The following is a 21,513-nucleotide window of genomic DNA, read 5'->3' on the forward strand; positions in this document are numbered from 1 at the left end:
AGCACCAATTACTTTCTTCATATTAAAACAGCATCTGCTTAGGAAAAAGCCTCATGGTCCACCCTGAAGTAAGGACATTACACCTCAAAAACATGTTTTACTAGTTTACACAAAGTATGTGAAATATGTTTTTGAAACAGTAATTTCCAATACCCTGAAAGTCATTAAACCAAATATAGGACTGGTGAGAGTACCTGGCTTGCAGCACACCAGAAATTCACTTCACCTCCCTTTTCTGGGCACTCTGAAGGCTAGTTGTGGGCCAGACTGATTTAGTTCTTGCAGTGGAAGACCTTCGTTCCCCCAGCTGTGCTTCTTTTAAAGGGCTCCAAAGCCTATTCCCTTCCCCCAAAAGTGTGGCAACAGGAGAGCTGCCACAGTTAAATCATCTGAGGTAGTCTGAAGCCTTCTGGAGCTTGGCTTTGAAGGATTTGTGAAGACACCTCTGACTGGGGCTGGGGTTTACCTGCATGCAGCTGTTGCACTGTGCACATGCAGAAGCTGGAGTACCTACTTACACAGCAGCAGAGACCTCTCTGCAGGCGAGGTTACCCAGCCTGATGCTCACATGGAGGGGGCAGGACAGGACTAGTCTGTGTGTGTAAAGTGAGCATGTGTCCATGTGGCAGGAATGCCTGCCCTCATGGCAAGGCTGCACAAGGCAGCCCAGGGCACAGCCTCTGCTTCCTGAGCCTCCAGAAAACCCCCAGCTCAAACCCCCTTGGCGATGTCTTGGCTTTCGGGGCTGCTTTGCTGAGCTGGGCAAAGCCCCGTCCTGCACAGCCACAGCACTGGCCCCCTGTTTAGTGCTCTCCAAGCCTGCAGGTGTTAACAAGCCCTTTAACAATAAAGTGGCAACTTTTGGAGAAGGCCAAGAGTGGTGACTGGCAGTGCTGGTGGCTGGGATGGTGAAACACAGGGAACTCACAGAAGAGCCCAACAGGTGCCAAAGCAACCAGAGCTGGCAACCCCCATCTGCACTTCCCTATGCCCCTGAGCTCACCAAGGCCTGGACTGCCATTAAAAGCAGGTCTGCCTGCCAGCTCTGGCACTTGCTGGGCTCTTCCATAAGCAGCTTTAACTCACTGAGCTGGCAGGGAACTATCCAGTTGCCCTTTTCTTTTCTTTTCTTTTCTTTTTTTTTTTTTAATCTTACTTTGTTAGACTTCTGCCAGGTCAGTGAGTTAAGAAGCTCACAGAGAGGTCTGGCAAATGCTGGTTGTGGCTCAGAGCCCAAGAGGAGTGCAGAAGGAATAACCCTGCCCTGAGCACGAGGCCGGTTAAACTGACTCACGGCTCGTGCAGGGGGACTAGGGAGGGTCTAAGGCAGCAGCAAAAGGTCAACTATCAAACAGAAGCACAAAACCTAAACTGAGGCAGCAGTGAGAAAGGCACAGAAAGCAACAAAAGAGCTGGTGACATTTTAAAAAGTCTGCACTACAGTCTTTTCTGGAATTACACTCAAACTCACTGCTCAGGTCACACCTGCCTTCACTAGGTGAGCTACAGGACAAGGTACTCGAAACAGAAACACCCACTTCCCTTCAGAGCCTCTGTCACACTGCAGCACCCTGCACTTCTGTTTTCTGAAGCTGAGCTTGGGTCTCAGCTCTCTAGTGGGAAAGGAGAAGAGTTTCCTTGAGCTAATAATTAATCCTTGCTCTCCTGCTTACTTTGACATTGCTAACTGTGTAAACTGTGATCTGGGGAAATGAGACTGTTGAGAAGAGATTTTCCATGTCCCCACTGGGCACCAGCCCAATCTGAAGGGGACTTCCCTGGCTACTCCTTCAGTCACATTAGTGATTCCAATACAGGGAATGTCCACTGAAGATGGAAGCAACATGAGAAATCCCATCTTTGAGAAATCCTGTCTTTGAGAAATCCCATCTTTACGAAATCCCAGCAAGCAGAACTTTAAAAAGTTTAAGATGCTAAATCTGCAAACTTTTTACTCTGCCCTATACAGTGACAATGCCTAAGACTGGGAGTGCTCAAGATTATTTCTTATTTCTCTTGCTAGTTTTCAGGCAGGGTGGAAATCCTCCTCCTGGGAAGCAGCTTCCCTCCTCTGGTTAAAGCATTTTACTTATTGAAGGCTTTTTCCAAGCCAAGGAAGCAGCAGCCACTAAAATTGAGATAAGGGTTTCTACCTTCACTTTTTTAGCTACAAATCAGCTATCACACTGCTATCTTTTTCAAGATTATCTGGAGAGACAAGATTGAGTTTCACCCCCAACTTCCCTACGGGTAATCAGTAGGAAATGTCAGTTTTTCCAGTGAACTCCATTTTCTCTGAAACTTTGCCCTTTGGTCTCAACCTCTGATTGCAAAGGACAAAAGCATTTTCAGATGTCACACAATTAGAGCACACACGACTCCCCTGTCACTGCTTGTCTCCACAACAGCTCTGCACGTATCAAAGCCACAGGACAGCACGAGAGAGAGGCTTAAAAAAGAGCCTAGATATCACACTTTGGATGGCAAGGAGGATCTCTACACTTATATGATACAACTGCTACCTTGAACTGCCCCCCCCAAAAGTTATTATTTTGTTACATTATTACTGGCTTACTACTCTCCCAAACATGGAGCAGAATAACCCAGTTACAGCAGGCACCAGAGCACTCAGTGAGAGAACAGCAGCTTGGCTGGCTGCACCTAGAGTCCTTGCCAAACACATTTCCTTCACATCTTTCTTGTAGACACCCTTCCCAGCCCCCCAGTGAGGTGGCCTGCCTGTGTCACCCTGTGTCACTGCCTCCATAACCACTGCCCAATTCCAAACACCAACTCGGCATGTTTTCTCCTGGTATTTGCCCATTGCTCATGTAGAAGTGTTGAGTTGGAAAGTATCGGACACCTAGACTCTGGCATGCTTGGTTTCTTTCCAGCCTCTGCTCAGGGCAGCTTTGACACATTGCATCAGTGTAGCCTGAACAGAGACTCAAGGGTTGTTACCTTGCAGCTGTGTAACTCCAGCTACTGTCTGAACACTGATCTGGTCTAGTGCAGGGAAGCAGTGATAGGAGAAGGCACGTGGAAAACATGGCCAGGACACAGCCAAATTTTTACAAACCTGCAGTCTCCAAAATAAGGGAGATGAATGTGAGACAAGATCATGATCTGCCAGTTGTGTTTTGAAGAGCTTGATAAAGTTTAATTTTCACTTAGGGACTGGAAACTTTCAGAGGTTTTTCTGAAGAGATTTTATCTCCTGCCTTTATTTGTAGAGTAGGTAAAGAATAAGCAGCAGCTGCAGCCACCCTGCTGCAAGGGGAGGCAGAGCAGCGGCCGGGTGGCTGTCACAGCCACAGGCAAAGGGCTGTGCCCACACACCCTGATGGCCCCTGCTCTGCCAGCAGGGCAGGGGCATGGGGCCTGGGCAGGCAGCTGCCATCGATCTGCTCAGAGCAGCTGGGAGCCACAGCTTCAAAAACTGGCACTGCCTGCGGGTCGTGAATGAGAAGAACGATGATGGAGGAGGAGCAGGAGGCACGGAGACCAGCTGTAGCTGCAGCCTGCTGGGCTGACTTCAGGAGAGTGTGCTTGTGCAAAAGCATGTAGTGATATTTTCTCAAACATATGCATCTTATAACAGTTTCCCTTAATTTTTCCAGCCTCCAACAATCTGCAGGTCAAATGAGACTTTCTGAACTGGAGCTGTGGTCTTCCACTTTAAGAGAACGGGGCTGCCACCTCCTGCTACTTGAGCCTGCCTCCTCCCCCTGTGACCAGAAAAGCTTAACAATGTGTAGGAAAAAGAACCACTAATTTCCCCACCTTGTATCTGCTGATTTTACATGAGACCTCCTAGCCCTTGGTTTGGAAGCTGGAGAGCAACTGACTCCATTTCCACAATCCCCAGAAGTGATGCTCTAACAGCTCACTGCAACTCCCTCACATGTTCCATTCTGGGCTGACGTGCTTGAGACTATCTGGGTGGCCCTGGCACAGCAGCTTTCTCCTGACCATCCTGCAGTTCTCTCCTGACCATCCTGCTACTGTGCAGCTCTGTCCTTGCTGAGCCCAGGGCTCTTGCAGGACGTCACATGTGCTGTGGGTACACGCGGCAGCACAATGAGGTTGCTTTGTTCTCTGTTCCCGATGAACAAGGATTGATTTGCTTTGCTGAAAGCCACGAGCCCCTCATTGACATCGTCACTCATCCCTTGCAATATTAGAGTTTTATGCCCCCGAGTTATTGTCAGCCCTGAGCCCACGCTTTCATATTCCACTGCAGGAAGCTTTGACTCAACGTGCAGCACACTTTGTTTACCCAAAGACAGATAAATTTTGCCACTGCACCTTCCATCACTTTTTCCAGATCACTGAAGAGTATATTTTAGCAGTGCAGGCCCCAGCACAGGTCTCCAGGGTGTTTCTCAAGTGATCTCAAACAACCGTGAAAACAAATGCTGGGGTTTTTTAACCAATATTTCATCCATGAATGGACCTCTCCTCTGACCACATGGCCTCCTAAGTCCCTTAAGACGTATGTCTTATGACTCCTTTTGGTAAGGGGCCTTGTCTTTTGGAAATCCAAGTTGGCTGCATCAACTGAATTCTCTTTATTTATATCACTACTGACTCTTTCAAAGAATTTCAACAGCTCTGTAGAGCAGGACTTCCCTTTACAAAACTTACATTGACCTTTTCCCAATATTGATCAGAGTAATTCATCCACTACATTTTGCTGGTTTTATCAGTCTGTCTGGTATAGCTCGTCAGTGAATTCCCAGAATTCCTGAGGGATGTGTCTTACAAACTGCCTGACAGGAGAAGCACTGGGCACCATGGCAGCTTCAACAGAGGAGCATGGCTTTCACTTAACACCTCAACTATTTCATCCTTAAATTCATTTAAAACTCCTCCATTGAAAGTTCCAGTTAATAAATATTATGAAATATTAAAAACTGCTAAAAAAGGCATAAATATTACCTTTTGTACAGCCTCTGCAGCAGGCACTGTGGTTTAAGACAGGCTCTATGCTGACTCCCCACAAAGAGCATTCCAGCACAGTAACCTCTGTGAGCTGCTCTGTGCTAAGCTCGCATGCAGAAGAAATTAAATTTAGATTTTCTGCTATGGCTAGATCTTCCTTGAGCCCTCCTTCCAGAGCCTGAGAAGTCAGTAGCACTCTGCAAACCCCCCCATGTGCTTCCATTTTGATAGGTCCGAAACAGGATGGTTATTTTCTTCCCCTTGCAAATAATCTCTCAGAATCCCCTTCTGCCTTTGTTCTGTTCATATATTTAATCTGCTAGTGTTTATAACCTTTTCCATTTTCTCTAGCCTTTTTTAAAATTGCTTTTTTGTTTTCAATAGCCTCCTCGCCCTTCTGTTAGCCATGTTGGCTTTCTGGCATCATTCCTTGTCTCTGCTGTGATGGATAGTGGGCACTTGCTCTCTGCTCAGTTTATGTTCAGTAATCTTCTCCATTTCTGTGCAGTTCTTGTTTTGAACTCTGAGTGCAAAATCAGTGAAGTCTTCCACAGTTTGGTGGTTTGTTTCCTTTTCCCCAGGGATGTTGATCTGGAACACATTATGGCTCCTGTCACAGAGCAGCTCTTGGAAGGCACAATACATTTCTCTGCTCTTGTCAGATCACATCCACGATGACTTCTCCCATCTTGGCACTCCCTAACCTGTTGCTCCATAGAAGTTTGTGACTAAAATGCAGTGCTGGTGCCATATAATGGGTACAACTTAGATTAGCTGACTTGATGAGGAAGTACCATTGAAAAGAGTCCTTCTCCTGTCCCTCTGCCCTGCCCCATGTCCAGTGAGCTGCTGGTCCCATGGAAGTCTGTAAGCAGGAGTGCAGGGTTGGGGTCACTGCACTGGGAAACCAAAGCAACTGAGCCTGTGGCCACAGGATCTCTCCTTCAGGAGGAGGGTGAGCAGTGCAGGTGCACAGTGGTGGCAGAGGCACTGACCTGCCTTAGCTATACTGTTAAGATACACTTCCAGGTAGGGCTTGGGCAGAAGAACAGGTAGTGGCCACCAATGCTACTGACCATCTCTGAAATCCTGTGATTTTTGCTATAATCTTTATGGTGCCAGCTTCTGAGAATCTCTGCTCTTGGTCAAAGAGCCCTGTGCTTGAGAAAATGAAATGTGTGTGAACCATAGAGGCTCAGATACTGGAAGGTGATAAAACACGACTCAACAGCAACTTCAAAATATTTTAGATCAAACCCTAGCAGGAACTGCTGGGAAGCATTTCTTGCTGGGGATTTGCAAAGGTCAGACAAGGCTGGGACATTATCCTATTTGTCCTTAACATCTCTGAATGCTTCTTAAACTGAGGAGGAAAACCCACACTCAACTATGACTGCCAAAGGCTAAATCTACTGTGGGACTGATCATGGCAAGAAGTGGGCACACAGAGGGCAAACAGTTCAAATGCAGGAACCACCTCTGATAGCCACCTTTGGCCAGAGAGGGAAGCAATGACAGTGCCACTGGCACTAAAGAATCCCTTCAGTGCAGGGAGCTCCCGGTGCAGCTGCAGTGGGAACTGCAGGTTGAGCTCTGGGGGGCAGGAGCCTGAACTGCTGCCCCTTTGCATAACAAAGGGCACAGGGACCTGTGGCCCAGCGAGAGGGGATGGGACACTCGGGGGATCGGACACTCAGGGAGACAGCCAGAGACTGAAGACCCCCAGACTTTCCTGCCCTTCGACTGTGAGGGTATAAAAGCCCAGAGGTTCCTTTGTTCGGGGTCCCTCCTCAGAGGCACCAGCTCCAGCTGGTATTTTGTTATTCAGTTATTTTAAGGATCTGGAGGTCTGAGACTCTGCAGTGGGAAACCTGGGCTGGAGCCCGTAAGGAAACCTGGTCTGTGAGGGGAAGGAGCAGTTGCAAAGGGGCCTCAGTCCCAGCTCAGGTGGTGCCAGAGTGGCTTCCAGGGTGGCTCCTGGGTGGTCAGACAGAGGAGTTTCCTTAACATCACCGAAAACTTTCCATACTGAGAAAAAACATTCTGAGTGAAAGAGTGAGGCGTCCAACAGCAGCTCCAAAGGTGCTAATGCCTCGAGCTCCAGAAACTGCCAGGCAGCAGAGACAGGTACCTGGGTGCCAGACCACAGTGGTCCAAATTCCAGCCACACTTCCTCAGCCCCAGGTCAGAGAGTGATCCAGTGCTTAAGTTTTTAAAAGTTTAATAACTTTAAAAGTTATTGAAGACTTAAGTAAACCATTTGTTTCACAGTGGGAATGATTAATGATGAGAATTCATATTACCAGTACTTTTCAAGACTAATTTATTAAGCTTCTCTTTTGGCATTACCAGACGACCTCCCAGTGCGAAGCTACTCTAAGTTCAAAATTAATTCCTTGGAAAAACTGAGAACTGATTTAATGTGCAGACTGACAATAAAGAATACATCTGTGAAATCCCTTCAATTTTTATTTTAAACATTAAAACCTGGCAGAACACAGAGCAGTAAGGTGTCTATTGCTTGCATTTTACTCAAGCTTGTTGAATGTCTGTACTAGCAGAGGGCTAGAAACATCCCAAAAAAACCTTTCAACTTAAGCACATTCAGCTGCTGGTTCACCTAAGCAAAGGAAACTGCCTCTGCTGCTTTGCTGTAAGGTGGAGGAGATGCAGATTACTCAGGGCAGGCTTTCCCCTTTTCCAGTGTCTCTGGCTACAGCTATTATTTACTTTACGTCATCTTTGCCAGTCTTGGCAAAGGTGAAAAACTGCACCATGCTCCTGTGGCAACCTATCCCAGCTGTTAACTACGGAGAGATTGAAGCAGAGATTCCATTGTCTTGCTCTCAGCAGCAGCTGCCCTCAAATTTCTACACATTACTAAAACAACACCACAAACTATGCCTGCAGGATAAGAAAAAAATATTGTCAGACTGCAAAACATCCCCACTTGTTAACTCTTACCATTATAGTATCTCCAACCTCAAGGCAGTTGGCAGGTAAGTGCTTCCCACCCCCTCTCTGTGCAAAACTATTTTGGAAATAGTAGAGCTGAAGGAGATGGCTGCATGGGAAGCAAGACTAAATCAGACCTAAAGCAACATCGTGAAGTAAATTATTCATTTCCATACACAGCAGAAATTTATTAATAGAAAACACAATATGAACTATCCAAGCATGCAAACAGTTTCTGGTACTCTGTGTAATTGCATTAAGTCTTAAATTAGAGAAATTCTGAGTGAGAATTGAGAGCAGCAGTAGAACGAGGTACTCAATCTGATTACACAAACTCAAGAGCATCAGGAGACAAAGGTGCTGCTGTTGCTGTAACACAAACAAGCATTTGTGTGTGCCTGTTCCAAAGGCAGGGGACAGTGAAGGACAGACCCAGTGCCTCTCTGCGACCCTTGCTCATGCTTTGTGTCAGACAGCAAGAAAGAGCAAGTCACCTCCAAACACAGATTCTGCCAGAGAACAGACACTGGCTCTGCACTCAAAGGAACTCAAGTGAGATACAACAGGAGCATGGCTGGGTTTGTGCTCCCACAGCAGAGAACACGAACCCCTACAACCACACAATGCTGAGACCAATAAGCAACTCATGACAACACCGACAGGTCTGAGCAGGAGCAAGATGCTCTCTCTGCTGCCCTGCCCATGTGTTCCAAGCAGCAGTTAAAGCTATAACTTCCTTGCACTTCAGTCAAGTATCCAGCATCATGAGAAAGACACCCAGCACAGACGGAGGAATACATGGGTTAGGGTTAGATCCCCTCTTTCCCAGCTCAGGCAGGAAATTGGACCTCGTAGATCTGCACTGCTATTTTGAGTCAGCAGAGTATGAGACTGCAGCCTTCCCCATGGGCTGCAAACAGAACAGGCTGATGGCTCTGGCACTCCCCCATCCCCGGGCAGTGGGCTCAAGGTGCCACTACCTGCAGACACACAGCCTTTGTAAACCCAAGGCCTCAAGGGAGATCTGAATATGCTAATACACAGGTGAGTCTAAAATATTTTGTGTGACTGCCAGACCCCAGATCACCACAACTCCTCAAGGAACCTGTAAAGTAAGGCAAGGGCCACCTTTCCAGCTAAGGACAGTCCTCCTGCTGACACAATGTGCCAAACTGCATTTCAGCATCTTGCTGAAGACCATGAACATCTTCAAACCTCCTGAAGAACAGAAAGCAGGGCCATGTTGTGTGTCTCCAAACCTTCCACATCCCCAGCAACTAGAAGTGAGCCTCACTGTGTCGAGATAAACCCAATACTGCAGTTACTCATTAGTCGCTGTGAAATACCATTAATGAGTGTTGCATAAGGGATGGAAACAGCTCAGCCACTGCCGCTGGAAAGGCACCATTCAAACCCCTTTCTCAACCTAAAGCACATACATCTGCTTTGCTCTAAGGACTCACTGACAAAAACATTAAAAGCACAGGAACTTCAAACATCACAGCTGCGTAATCAGCCTCTTTGGCACACTGTTGCCACAGAATACAGAAAGCAAACATAATGCTTAAGTAAACCCCAAGGAAGGGCTGTGCACACATAGTTAAAAATAAGAACCATGTTTCAGTCCAAGTCCAGCTAGCTAAAACTTTCCAGAACTGAACACTGCAGTTTTACAGAAAACAGAGCTTTTAGATGGAAAATCAGTGATGGGAGGAATCAGAAGAAAAGCTTCCCAAGAAACAAAAATTTAAAAAATGTCCAAAATAAAAATCAATTTAAATAATTTTAGCTTTACAATATTTGTTGTTGTGATGTCAGGAGAAGTCAAAACCAGTACTTTAGTGGTGATGCTAGTTTTAATAAGATTAGGAGCATCATTAATTTAGCAGGCATTAAGTAAACTTGCTTTCTAGATCAAAACATCTTCTGTGCTGTAATTAATTTCACTCCAGCGCTTTGAACAAAAGAACTTGTTGTACAAACCAGAGGAACAACGGTCCTCAATATCCCAGCCAAAATGTTTCACTGCTGCTGAGAACAGTCCCAGTTATTCACACAGAGAAAGCAAACCCTTCCTCAGAGAGCTAACATTCTATGTTATTTCATCTCAATAAAGAGAAGATGCCTTAAAACACCTTGTATTCAACACCAGTGGGTAGCACTCACAAGCTGGCTTTAATTAAACAATGAACACAGTTTCAATTCAACCTCTCCCACATCAGCAAATGCACGCGATGGGATATTTCAATAACCTCTCAACAGCAGATACCATCTCTGACTGCACAGCAAGTAAAAATAAAGCAAAGAGACTGGGCAAGAATAAGCAAACATTTAAAAATGCAGATTAAAAAGCTTCTGAAAGAACTCCTCCAAAACTGAATAATTAAAACGTGGTCTTATTGAACAGTGATACTTTAACTAAAAAAAAGTGCAAAAAATTCTTCATCGAGGCCTGTCATTAACTCTGCAAACATTGTGCTGTGTTTTACTCTGGACACAGGCAACTGAGTGACTGCATTTTCCATGAATGCCAGCAAGGCATCCAGCAAGCTTTTGTATTGGGAAGCTTTATTCCCTTCCTCCAAGGGTTTATTCATGCCTGGTCTTTTCTGTTTCTGATGAACCCTGTATGTCCTGCATTTACTTAGTCCCACCTCCTCCACCCATTGTTTGCTTTCTGCAAATATTCAGCCAAATCCCAAACCACCTCCACACCCCAAGGCCCCTTCTCCTGAAAGCCAAACACTTTCTCTGCCTTCCTGCTGGTGGGAGGCAGCAGAGGGGAAGTGTCAGCTACACATGAGATCAAATGGCAGCTTATGTCAGACTGAAACATAATACAGGCTTATTTGGATAGTTTTACAAATATATCTGCATATTCCTTCATTTCTATTTAAAGCAAATCATCTGAAAAGAGGAGAGAGATTTAGGCTGAGACAGAACACCTACTTTTGAAGGCTGAAGAGGGTCTGGATAATAATAAAAGCCCAGGCACAGCTCTGTTAATGGCACAGGTCACCACACCATCTGTCCATCTGCAGCACAGACCGTTTATTCCACCATCTGCCCATGGACAGTGGAAAAAGCCAAGCCTAGATTTCATTAGGGTTAATATAGCTTTCAAGTAAAATGTAGGTCTCAGATTTAGGTTAACACCTTTTAGTTCTGAGAATAACCTACATTCCTATTGATAAAGACCCCTAAGCCCCCACACTATCTCTCCATTTCATCTCCATTGCAGTTACCAGATTACGTGGCATTGTTTAACTGATGCCAGGCAATCTGTTATATGTCAGGGTTAGCTGGGGTTGCTTGCAGATGTACAGCTTAGGAAAACCAGGGCAGCTCTATCTGGAAGTCAGTTGTACCAGAAAAGCCAAAAGCTTCCTCACACACGGTCACCTAAAGTAACAAATTTCAGAAGCAGGAGGATGCTTGTGCTGTTGACTTTGCCCAGATCTGATCCTGGCAAGTTATTTAAACATAAAACCAAACACATGAGGAAATGAATAGAAATTCCCAATGGCATTGCCCCTTTTCCCCAAAAGAAAGAAAGATCTTACAAACCTTAAATATACAAGTTACCTTGAAAAGTAACACATGCCAAAGCTGTACAGAAAACAGCGTGGGGAACCTGTGTGCCTGGCACTACACACCTCCTGGAGTCAGTGACAATGCTAATGACATGCTCCTGAGCTGGGATTAAACTAAACACTTCTCCCATTCATAAGCATGGCCCAGCTGCAGAGAACATTTTGAAACCCCAGCTTCCAGCCAGAAGGCCATCTAGAGGCACCACAAAACAAACACTGAAGCTGGATGTTACTCCAGCTGTATCCAAGGCTAAACTCTAGTAGGGCATCAGTCAGTCCTGGGAGGAGCTGGGACACTGAGATTAGCTCAGCTGGTTAGAGCATGGTGCTAATAACACCAGAGGTGGTGGGTTCAGTACAGGCCATTCACTTCAGAGCTGGACTCAATGATCCTTGTGGGTCCTTCCAACTCAGAATATTCTATGAAATTCTGGGATGGACTTACAGCAAATGCCCTCATAACCGAGGGCACAGAATAACACAGACTGAAATAAAACAGCACTCACTCCAATATGTCAAGATCTTATACTGGGGAGCTCAAACTGGACCTGCACTGCCAACAGCGTTATCAACACTTCTAACAGAGTCTCACTTTTTCCTCACCACCCCCTTACCTCGCCCCACTGCCTACAGCCCTGCAAGCACAGCCCAGGATGTGGTCAGCCCCAGTCCAAGCTACAGCTTTGTCTCCACCTAAAAACAGCTTCTTTTGAACTATTAGAAAAATAAAAAGGTCTGAAATGCAGGTCTCACATCACTGATGCTGTGCTCTCATACTGCAAACACTACATTGTATAAGATAATCCATCCCAGAAACCCTTTAATTTTTGCTTTAAAACCCACCAGGTCCCTTGCAGATGTTGTTGCTATTGGAAGTTGATTGGGAACTTCACTGCACTGTAACTGGAAACCATCTTCCAGTTATCAGCCTTCATCAGTCAGTTTGTGCCTGTTCTTGTCAAACTGAGATCCTCCCCAAGGCTCTTCTTCCCTGTGAAACTCAGGACAAATTAAACCCGTGCCTCAGTCTAGGTGCTTTTAAGTCTTTCTCTACACAACAGGATCTTCCTTCCTCTGAAATCCCTGGCAAACTTCTTTACTTCAAATTGCCCTGACACTGACTCAGTGTCACAGAGGCCTGGATATGCAGCCAGATGTGCTTTGCCAGATCAAAAAGCAGCAGTAATTTTTCACAGGACAAAACAATAGCTCGATGTCCCAGTGTAAGAACTGTTCCTGGTACTAGCAACTGAGGCAGATAACCCAAGGACCCAACACACCATCTATCCTTGCTGGTAGATTTCAAACAGAGATTTAATCTAGCCCTTGGGGTATTTTCCAGGTAGGAGCAGAAGGGGGGGGGTGTCAAGCCAGATGTGCCCTGAAAGTGCACCTTGTAGGGAGAGATACTGGAGAAAGGTGAGGTTAGGACAACATTTACAGTCACAAGAGACACTGTATTAACATCTTACTGAAAAAACCCTGTATTCTAAATGAATTACCAAGAGGGCTCCCGGAAGGAACATCTTGCCTCCTGCCCAACTGTTGCCATGGCCACCAGCTCACTGCTGATCTACAGCAAAGCAGAGAAGCAAGAAGCATGTCCTTCCAGGCCCAGCGCTCCCCAGAGCCCCTCTCCCTGGCTGAAGCCCACTCAGCTCTTCCCAAAGCTCAGCCCTGGGGAGGACAGGGAGCTGAGACAATAGCACTGAGTTCTGTGCTGCTTGCCCAGCTTCAGATCTGGGGCTCTGTTCAAAGAAGGGCACAGAGGCTTTGCTTATTGAGGGAAAGCGTAGAACCAAAAGGCAGCAGCCATTCACAGCTCTGTGACAGGGACTCCATCCCACCTTCCCACTCTGCTCCAGCTCCCAAGACCACGCTGCTCCCAGCCAGGCAGGGCAGGGGCACACCCAGAGCTTTGGTGGGTCAGTAGAGGATTGGCAGTGGAGGCCAATAAGCCCTGGCATCACATTCACATTCTTCCCAATCCTGGCAGACAGGCCACTGCAGGAAGTGCCTCTGCTATCTATCAGTTACACTCAAAGGCATTGCACCTATTTTTACCCCTTACCCATCTGACATGGGAGCACACTTCACCTCTAGAGGTGAGAGAGAAGATACAGATAGATGGAGACATGATGGTACCGGAAAGTGTTTTGAAACCATTATCCTTTATTTCACAGAAAAATCATTGCTTAACACTGCTGCTGTTTCTCAGACAAGAAACAACATTTACAATGTGCTAAAATCAGTGATTTTTATACTTCAAGGCTTTAAGATAATAACAAAACTCACAATGAATGGAGCTAAAGCAGTATAGTGGCATGTGTCTGCCCAAATGGGGGCTACTGTCAGTGATATCAAGAGAAGGAAAAAACACAAACTACCTTCATAGGACTATATTTATGACGTTCCTGTTCTGCAGAGGCTTGCAAGTGGTTTTCTGGAACAATCCCATGCAGCGCTACAGGCTGGGGACAGAGTGGCTGGAGAGCAGCCAGGCAGGAAGGGAGCTGGGAGTGTGGATGGACAGGAAGCTGAACAGGAGCCAGAGTGTGCCCAGGTGGCCAAGAGGGCCAATGGATCCTGGCCTGGCTCAGGAACAGTGTGGCAGCAGGAGCAGGGCAGGGATTCTGCCCCTGGACTCAGCACTGGTGAGGCCACCCCTGGAGTGCTGTGTCCAGCTCTGGGCCCTCAGCTCAGGAAGGACATGGAGGGGCTGGAGCAGGTCCAGAGAAGAGCAACGAGGGTGGGGAAGGGATTGGAGCACAAGTGCTGTGAGGAGAGGCTGAAGGAGCTGGGGCTGTTCAGCCTGGAGGAGGCTCAGGGGAGACCTCCTGACTCTCTGCAACTCCCTGACAGGAGGGGGGAGCCAGGTGGGGGTCGGGCTCTTCTCCCAGGCAGCGATCAGTAGGACAAGAGGGCTGGGTCTTAAGCTGTGCCAGGGGAGGTTTAGGTTGGATATTAGGAAGAAATTCTTTACAGAGAGGGTAATCAGCCATTGGAATGGGCTACCCAGGGAGGGGGTGGATTCTCCATCCCTGGAGGTGTTTAAGGTGAGACTGGATGTGGCATCAGTGCCATGGGCTGGGAACCACGGCGGGGTTGGATCAAGGGTTGGACTTGATGATCTCCGAGGTCCCTTCCAACCCAGCTGATTCTATGATTCTGTGATCTACATCAACAGACTTTTATTAAATCTAGCACATGGTATTGCAGCCCTACCCCTGCTGGTGTGGTCCAGCAGCACTGTGTGAACCTGTCCTGCACCGAGCAGAGCACTGCAGACACAGCAGCCTCCCATGACTGGAGAGAAGGAACAGCTGCTGGCTGCATATCCACACACTCAGTGAGAAGGCAGCAGGATAATCTGGCATGGAAAAAGAGCCTGTGCTCCACAAAATGCCCCATGAAATCTCAGAGCTGCGCTCCCCCATCACAGAGTGTGTCCTCTGTCTTTGATGCTGGTGGAGCAACAACTCCTCTGAAAGGATTATTCCTATGGCAACCAGAGCCACTGGGCTCATCTCTGCACCATCAGTAAACTCCCGAAAACGACCATGGCTGTGTCAAGAGCCAGGCCCAGCAGAGCAGGGTGTTGTATCTTGGGCAGCTTGGTGACTTCCATCTCCTCTCAAGATAAATAGATAGAGCATGCAACCTCCTCCTTTCCCAGGTGGTGAACCAGATGGGATGTGACAGAGCTGAAGTTCCTCAACATATTGACTTTTTCCAAGAAACTGCTTTTCAGGAGACCAGCCATCCTGCAAGATGTTGTGCAGCCTTGGCAGAGCAGTCCAGCTCTGCATCTTAGAACTCAGAAGAAACTGCTTGGCATGAAAGGGTGAAGGGCAATTTCTGCCACTGGACATATTCCAGTTCTTATTGATTAAACCTTAACAGGAGCTAAAATTAAGATACAGATTTTTTTTCATCTCTCTCTCTCTCTCAACATTACTGCTGACTGGGAGTCTATCAACCAATCCTTGTCTCCTACACATGTCTTACCTGACAGTCGAAGTCCTGGAAGTTGCGAGCTGCATTCTGTTAATGAAAAACAGGAAAAAGAAAAAAGAGTTCAGCACAGTGCCACAGAACACCCCCAACAACATCATGAAAGTTCCCCTCAGAGACCTCTGTTTTAGTACTGTTGAGCATGGCTGCAGTCAGGTCAGCAGCAAAATATGAGACTTGTACAAGTAAACCTCATGCAATTTCTGCCCATTTCTACACAGCAAAGTTATGGGGCTGTCCAGAGGCTGCCATCTAAGGGGAGCATCTGTGGGCACAGCTGAGAGCATTCGAGCAGGGACAGTGCACATAGAAAGGACCATGGCCAAAGCTGGCTGGGTATGGGTTGGGTTTTGTCTGGTCCTGCTGTTCATTAAGAATTTGGATGCAAAACTCTTGAAGGGCTAACCCTGGGATCTCATGTAATAAGCACAGGAAAACAGGCCATGCAGTCACTGCTATGGGCATGGGATTGTTCCATGCACACACAGGGACCCTGCAAGCTACTGAAACCCCAGCACATGGGAACTGGGCTCAGCAGCTCACAACTGACTGCTCCCAGAGGGTGACCCACACATGCAGCTGAACACAGTCAGGACAGCACACATTTGGCACCCTGCAGGTTTGAGGGGCTGCAGGAACCTGTCTGTGTGCCCACACACTTTGTTAACACTGTCTCTGACCATAGAGAAGGTTACACCACTGAGAGCTGTCAGCTGCTGAAAAGGCTGAGCAAATCACTTGAGATAGCATTACAGCTCATGTGTTTAAGGCATAGCTCCTTAGTACTAAAATTACAACTAGGATCACATATGCACAACAGAAACACTCCAAACATTTCTTCTGGCTGAGCACCCTCACTCCTCTCCATGTGTAAACACATGGCCCTGTTTTCCTCCCTGCAGGGCCTTGCCACATTAGCAAGAACAGAGGTTGCTACCTACATTCTCAGTTTGAGACCTTTGAGATATCTGCAAATCTGTTTTAAGGATCCATTCCCCCCTTTCCTTGCCTGTGGTAAGTATTGAACCCCATCAATGTTTTGAGCATAACATGTTTTGAACAAAACCCACCAAATCCTCAGGATGTGGGAAAAGAAACTAAAAAGCAGCCCCTTCTTATTTCAGTTTGAGATACTGAAATTAATTGAAATTTCTGACACCACCACCAGGTTGTGAAGAAGGTCAATTCAGTCACCCAGTGCCACAGAGATTAAGGACTTTAAAAAACCTATGGAGAAATGAGAAATTTCTGTATCCAGCACTGGATTTGGATGGTGCATGCTAAGTAAAGAAAAGGCTGATCTGAATTTGTACTGGAAAAAGCCTGAGATCCCCTGAGCGAGTAGAGAGGAAATGACACAGAGCAAGGAATGAAGGTCTGAACTGGGCTGCTTGTTGTCAGGGTGTACCACGAGGCACAAGCAGCATTAGGGCTGAAATGCCCTGACTCCTGCATACTTGATTTTAACACACCAAAAATCTGACTTTAAACCATTTATTCATTGTCTTGAGAAAGTTTAAGGCAAGTTTTCCAGGCTGCACCTCAAAGCACAGAGCTAGCTGGGCCAACACAACCCAGCCTAAGGGCTGCCCATTCCACCTCCTAAATCTGGCTCTGGCATTTCAGTAACTTTTCACTGGGGCAGTCCTCTCTTTTTCTCTCTCCTTCTACTAAATGGGAACATTTGAAGTTCCTTTACTTCTCCAATATAAAGTCACTGCATTTTAGTGAGGCTGAATGAGGTGAACCAATATAGTGTATTTTACTTCCCTGCACTTGCTATCAGGCTTAAACTATTCACAAACAAAAATGTGTCTGTATTCTTTAAAAGTCAAGTTTGTAATTTTTTGCTGATTTGAGACAGAACATATCCAGGACTCATTTCCCAGGCAATTCCACTGTTTTGAGTATTAAGACACCAGAGCTCCATCTCTGTGTACAGCAGCCTTTGTACCTGAAGAGTTCATGAGCACTCACCCATTAACACCTTAAGAGTTTTACTGTACTATTTCTGGCCATTAATCCATGCTGGCTTGAACTCCTACATCTAAAGTGGGTTGGTCAGTAAAAATCTTAGTGAACTACCAGCTCAATAGATTTTGGACTCTGATACGCTGCACAGAACAGCATGTTATGGCACCACACCCACATGCTCCATAAACTATGTCTAAAAAGCACACATGTATTATTTTAAGCTTGAAAACCTTACTAAGGGCTGGACCTTGGAGCTGGCCACTCCCTGAGGCCCTCCCTTTGTTAAAACAAAGCGCAAAAAGGAGAGCCTCAGCACACTTCTCTTCCCAGGCAGTACTGAGGATGGTTCTGGAGCACTGTCTTTTTCCCTACTGAGGTATATACTATACTTTCTGTATGTTCAAAACCAAGTCAAGGAAAGCAAGTATCGCTCAATATGTGCCCTTCTGTGTGCTGGTTACCACCACTGGGTGTTCTGTTCTGATGAGCACACTGCATTTGAACCAGAACTCACACCACAGCCAGGACTGGATGGCACTGACCAGGCCAGACTTGACAGAGAATCTGAAACTTATAAAGTGAAAACCACTGTTTTGGCATGCTGCAATACCTCCTACTTAGGTCAACTGACTGAAGCAAGGGCAATCTACCCTCTTGAATTCAAACATGGAAAATCCCAGGAGAATCATGAGCAAGATCTGGGGCACTGCATTTAGGAAGCTTGTCTTCTGTAAATGTTTAATTCTTGTTTTGAAACCACAAACTGTTCTCAAGACCTGTATTTTAGCTGCTGGTCTACACTGATTTTGTACTTCCCAGACTCACATTCCAGGAAACATTTTAAAAAATTGAGTTGAGGAAGCACAGCAGTCAGCACTACTCTGTCAGAACAGGCAGCTGGACTGCAGAGTTCAGCTGAATTTTTAGATTTCACAGGTACTAAACAGATATGCTAGAACACTAGAGAAACGAGGAAAAACTAATCAGTACAGACTAAAACACAGCAGAATTTCAGAGATTTCACTCATTTTGTGGCAGATAGCCCAGTCTCCTATAGGCACACAGTGAGTGGACAGAGCACCACAGCCCTTTGGCAGCACAAGCCAGTTCTTGATGATGTCATTAAACAGCAAAGCCTTGGGAACTGCTTCCCATACCACTGGGCTTGGCTGTGAGCTATGGAAAGTGACCCAAGTGCATTGCTCATAATCACAGTTTGCAGGTGCAAGATGCTAGATCTTGTTGGGATGCCTGTAATGACTTAGGCACTCAGAACGACAGCTTGTGGCACAATCCAGGGAGGCCAGGGCTCTCCTAAAGCCTAGATGGCTCTTCTCCAGCCCACAAAAGAGAAAGATTTAAACAGCTGCTGCAATACAATGACTTTCAGAAGTCTCAGTATTGGATGAATCTGGACTGCTCTAGCTGAACTCTGGAGACATTAAAAGGAAACAGCTCTCCATTACTAAATCCAGGGAGACGGGGCTGGTTTGGGTGTCAAAACACTAAAGGATAATTTAAGACAAAATATTTTAAACAAAAAAAGAAAGAAGAAAATAGGACACAATAATCCAAAGTTCCTCTAACAAGGAGAAACTTATTAGAGGTTCTATAGCTACGTCAGGTCAGGAATGGGATCACCTTCCCATTTTCTGCCCAGCCTTTGTAAATCCTCACTACAGGCACGACATACTGTTTGGCCAGGACTCCAAACTTACCTGAACTGTGGTGGTCTGTCATTCCCTGAGACTTTGGAAGAGTGTGTGGCGGTAAATTACCAGAGTGGGGTTTTTCAGTACTTCAGATACTTTAAGCTGTAAACAGCTTCTGGCAATCAGGGCTCCTCCCCAGACACAAAGTCAGCCTGAGTACACTGTGAGAACAAAGCAGCAGCTGCATTACCTTGTCATTCAGGAGTGGTTTGATCTCTGTCAGCTGAACATCCTGCAGTTCATCCATGGTGCTGGAACTGAAGCCAATTAATCCTCAGAGCAGCAAATGGGTGATTCTGAAACAAAGACATACTGTTAGAAACAGCATTACAAGTGAGGCTAGTCAAGGAAAGCTTTCAGATTTTTTCATTAGACTTGTCTGTGCTCCAAATGAAGCCTGCAAGAAGCTGGTTCTTGGTGCAACACAAGGCACCTGTAAGTGCAGAAGGTAAACCCAATCGTGCTCACACTGTGTCAGTCTCCTTACTCCTTGTCCTGCCCACAGAAAGTTGTTCCTGAAAGCCCAGGCCTTTCTACTAAGAAAGTCTGAATCCATTTCCATGCTGGTACTTCAGCCATAGTGTGTCTGGAAGTGAACTGGACATTACTTGATCAGCTGAGTGAAAAACTGTGTTCAGTGACATCCCCCTGCCACGACCAACAGACCTGAACCCCAGTGTCCTGCCACCAAAAGCAAGGCTCTGCTGTATCCACAAGACACGCAGCCAAAACTAAATCCACACATGGGAGACAGAAGTGTGGAGATCCAAGCCCACTGGCAGAACAGCCCAGAACCCGGGGCAGCTCCTGCAGCAGGTGGGATATTGTTACACCCTGAGCCTGCTTGGTGGGTTTTCAAAGGGCTTAGGTACTTAGATTCCCTCTGGCAGCACACAGGAGAAAACAACAAAGTTCCCATGAGGCTGAATAACAAATTTTACTTGCAAACTTTAGAATGTTAAGGTAGAATAAGGTACTTGGCAAATTTTAAAGCAACATCCAGTCAAAGAAAGGCACTTCACAAAGCATTGACTTAGCAAGCTCCAACTCAATCAAGTTTAAGTTATCCAGATTTCGAGAAGAGGAAGTTAGGAGAAGAGAGAGGGAGAGAGAGAGAAAGGAAAATGAGAGCGAAAGATGACCAGTCACCACCGTGGACTCAGTGAGATCTCAGGTGCTGTCAGGTCCAAGGCAGTGGGACACGCCAGCACCACACCTGTGCCACTGCTTTTATCTGCTCTGGTCTCCCAGGGCCCTCCCCAGGTGTGGCTTTTGGGGTGCCAGTGGCTTGGTAACCATTTTGGGATTGGACCAGAGGCTCCAGTGGGTGGGATGTGGAGCACAGACCACCCCACCTACACAGAACCTGTCCTACTCCCCCCACCTTAGTTGCTGTTTTTAGTCAGTAATCATTTCTCCAATCTCCTACAGATATAAAAATGGTCCCCAGATATGGCTGGTCCAGTGGAATATGTGCAGGTAACACTGTTAACTGGGCACCCCAAACAATCAGATGGTGCAAAGTCAGCAAAGGGAAGAAAAAAGTATAATCAACAGTATGTGAGGCTGCCATATGTCTGTGAGAAATCGCTGCTGCCACGGAGCCAGAGGAGAAATCTTCCAGCATAAATACAGCAGTAAGGATGTAGGAAAATATGGCTGAGTTTACTAGGGATTTAATTACTCCTCTGGAGGCTCTAGCTGTGTTTCTACACAGAAGAATTTCTAGAGCAAGCAGTTGCAGCAATATGAAGACAGCTCTGGCAGGAGATGGTCACGCCGAATGGTGCAGGTTATCTGGCTGTTCAGGAAAATTGCACCTATTACTGCAGATGGCATAAAAGAAGTCACAAACAGAATGAAGCATGTGGTGGACATCCTGGGCACCAGCTGAGTGTGCTAGGAAAAGTCTCTTGAGTACTGTCAGGAACAAAATTCTTTGTCCAAGATATTATAGGCTACTAATCACAGAAGAAAAAAAGTGGAAAAAGAACACGTGTGTTCCCCAGCCACCTTAATTCCACACAAACATGTCCTGCCCTGGGAAGAAGCAGTTCCCTTCACCCCAAATACTGTGCAAAGCTGCACCCTTTGTGCCAGGACTAACTAACACTGGTGTGGCTGAAGCCAGTCTGGCACAAAACAAATGGAAACAAAATGCCTTTTCCCTCTGAAAATCAGCCATAGCAATTTCCCTCTCTTTTATGTCCTTTGCTTTGGGAAACTTTAAATTACTCTTCCTTTTCAGCTTTTTTGCCATAAAAGATACCAGTTGGGAGAGTTTCAAGAAACCAGTTAATCTAGAGGTAACAACTCCTTAC

The 21,513-nt window shown here is 46.3% G+C and overlaps 1 protein-coding gene across 2 annotated transcripts in view; it reads right to left on the reverse strand.

Moving 5' to 3' along the window:
* The window catches only part of NDRG3 (NDRG family member 3), a 59,857-nt gene that overhangs the window by 13,816 nt on the left and 24,528 nt on the right, over positions 1–21,513 (reverse strand). For both annotated transcript variants that reach the window (XM_027664027.1, XM_027664026.1), the window contains exons 2-3: positions 19,383–19,488; positions 15,501–15,536 (exon numbers count right to left, since the gene is read on the reverse strand). In XM_027664027.1, the coding sequence (XP_027519828.1) occupies positions 15,501–15,536; positions 19,383–19,439 (93 nt within the window). In that variant the 5' untranslated portion in view covers positions 19,440–19,488. The remainder of the gene's footprint in view (positions 1–15,500; positions 15,537–19,382; positions 19,489–21,513) is intronic.

Source organism: Corapipo altera, unplaced genomic scaffold (genome assembly GCF_003945725.1).
Source record: "Corapipo altera isolate COAL_440 unplaced genomic scaffold, ASM394572v1 110, whole genome shotgun sequence".
Classification (NCBI taxonomy): Eukaryota; Metazoa; Chordata; class Aves; order Passeriformes; family Pipridae; genus Corapipo; species Corapipo altera.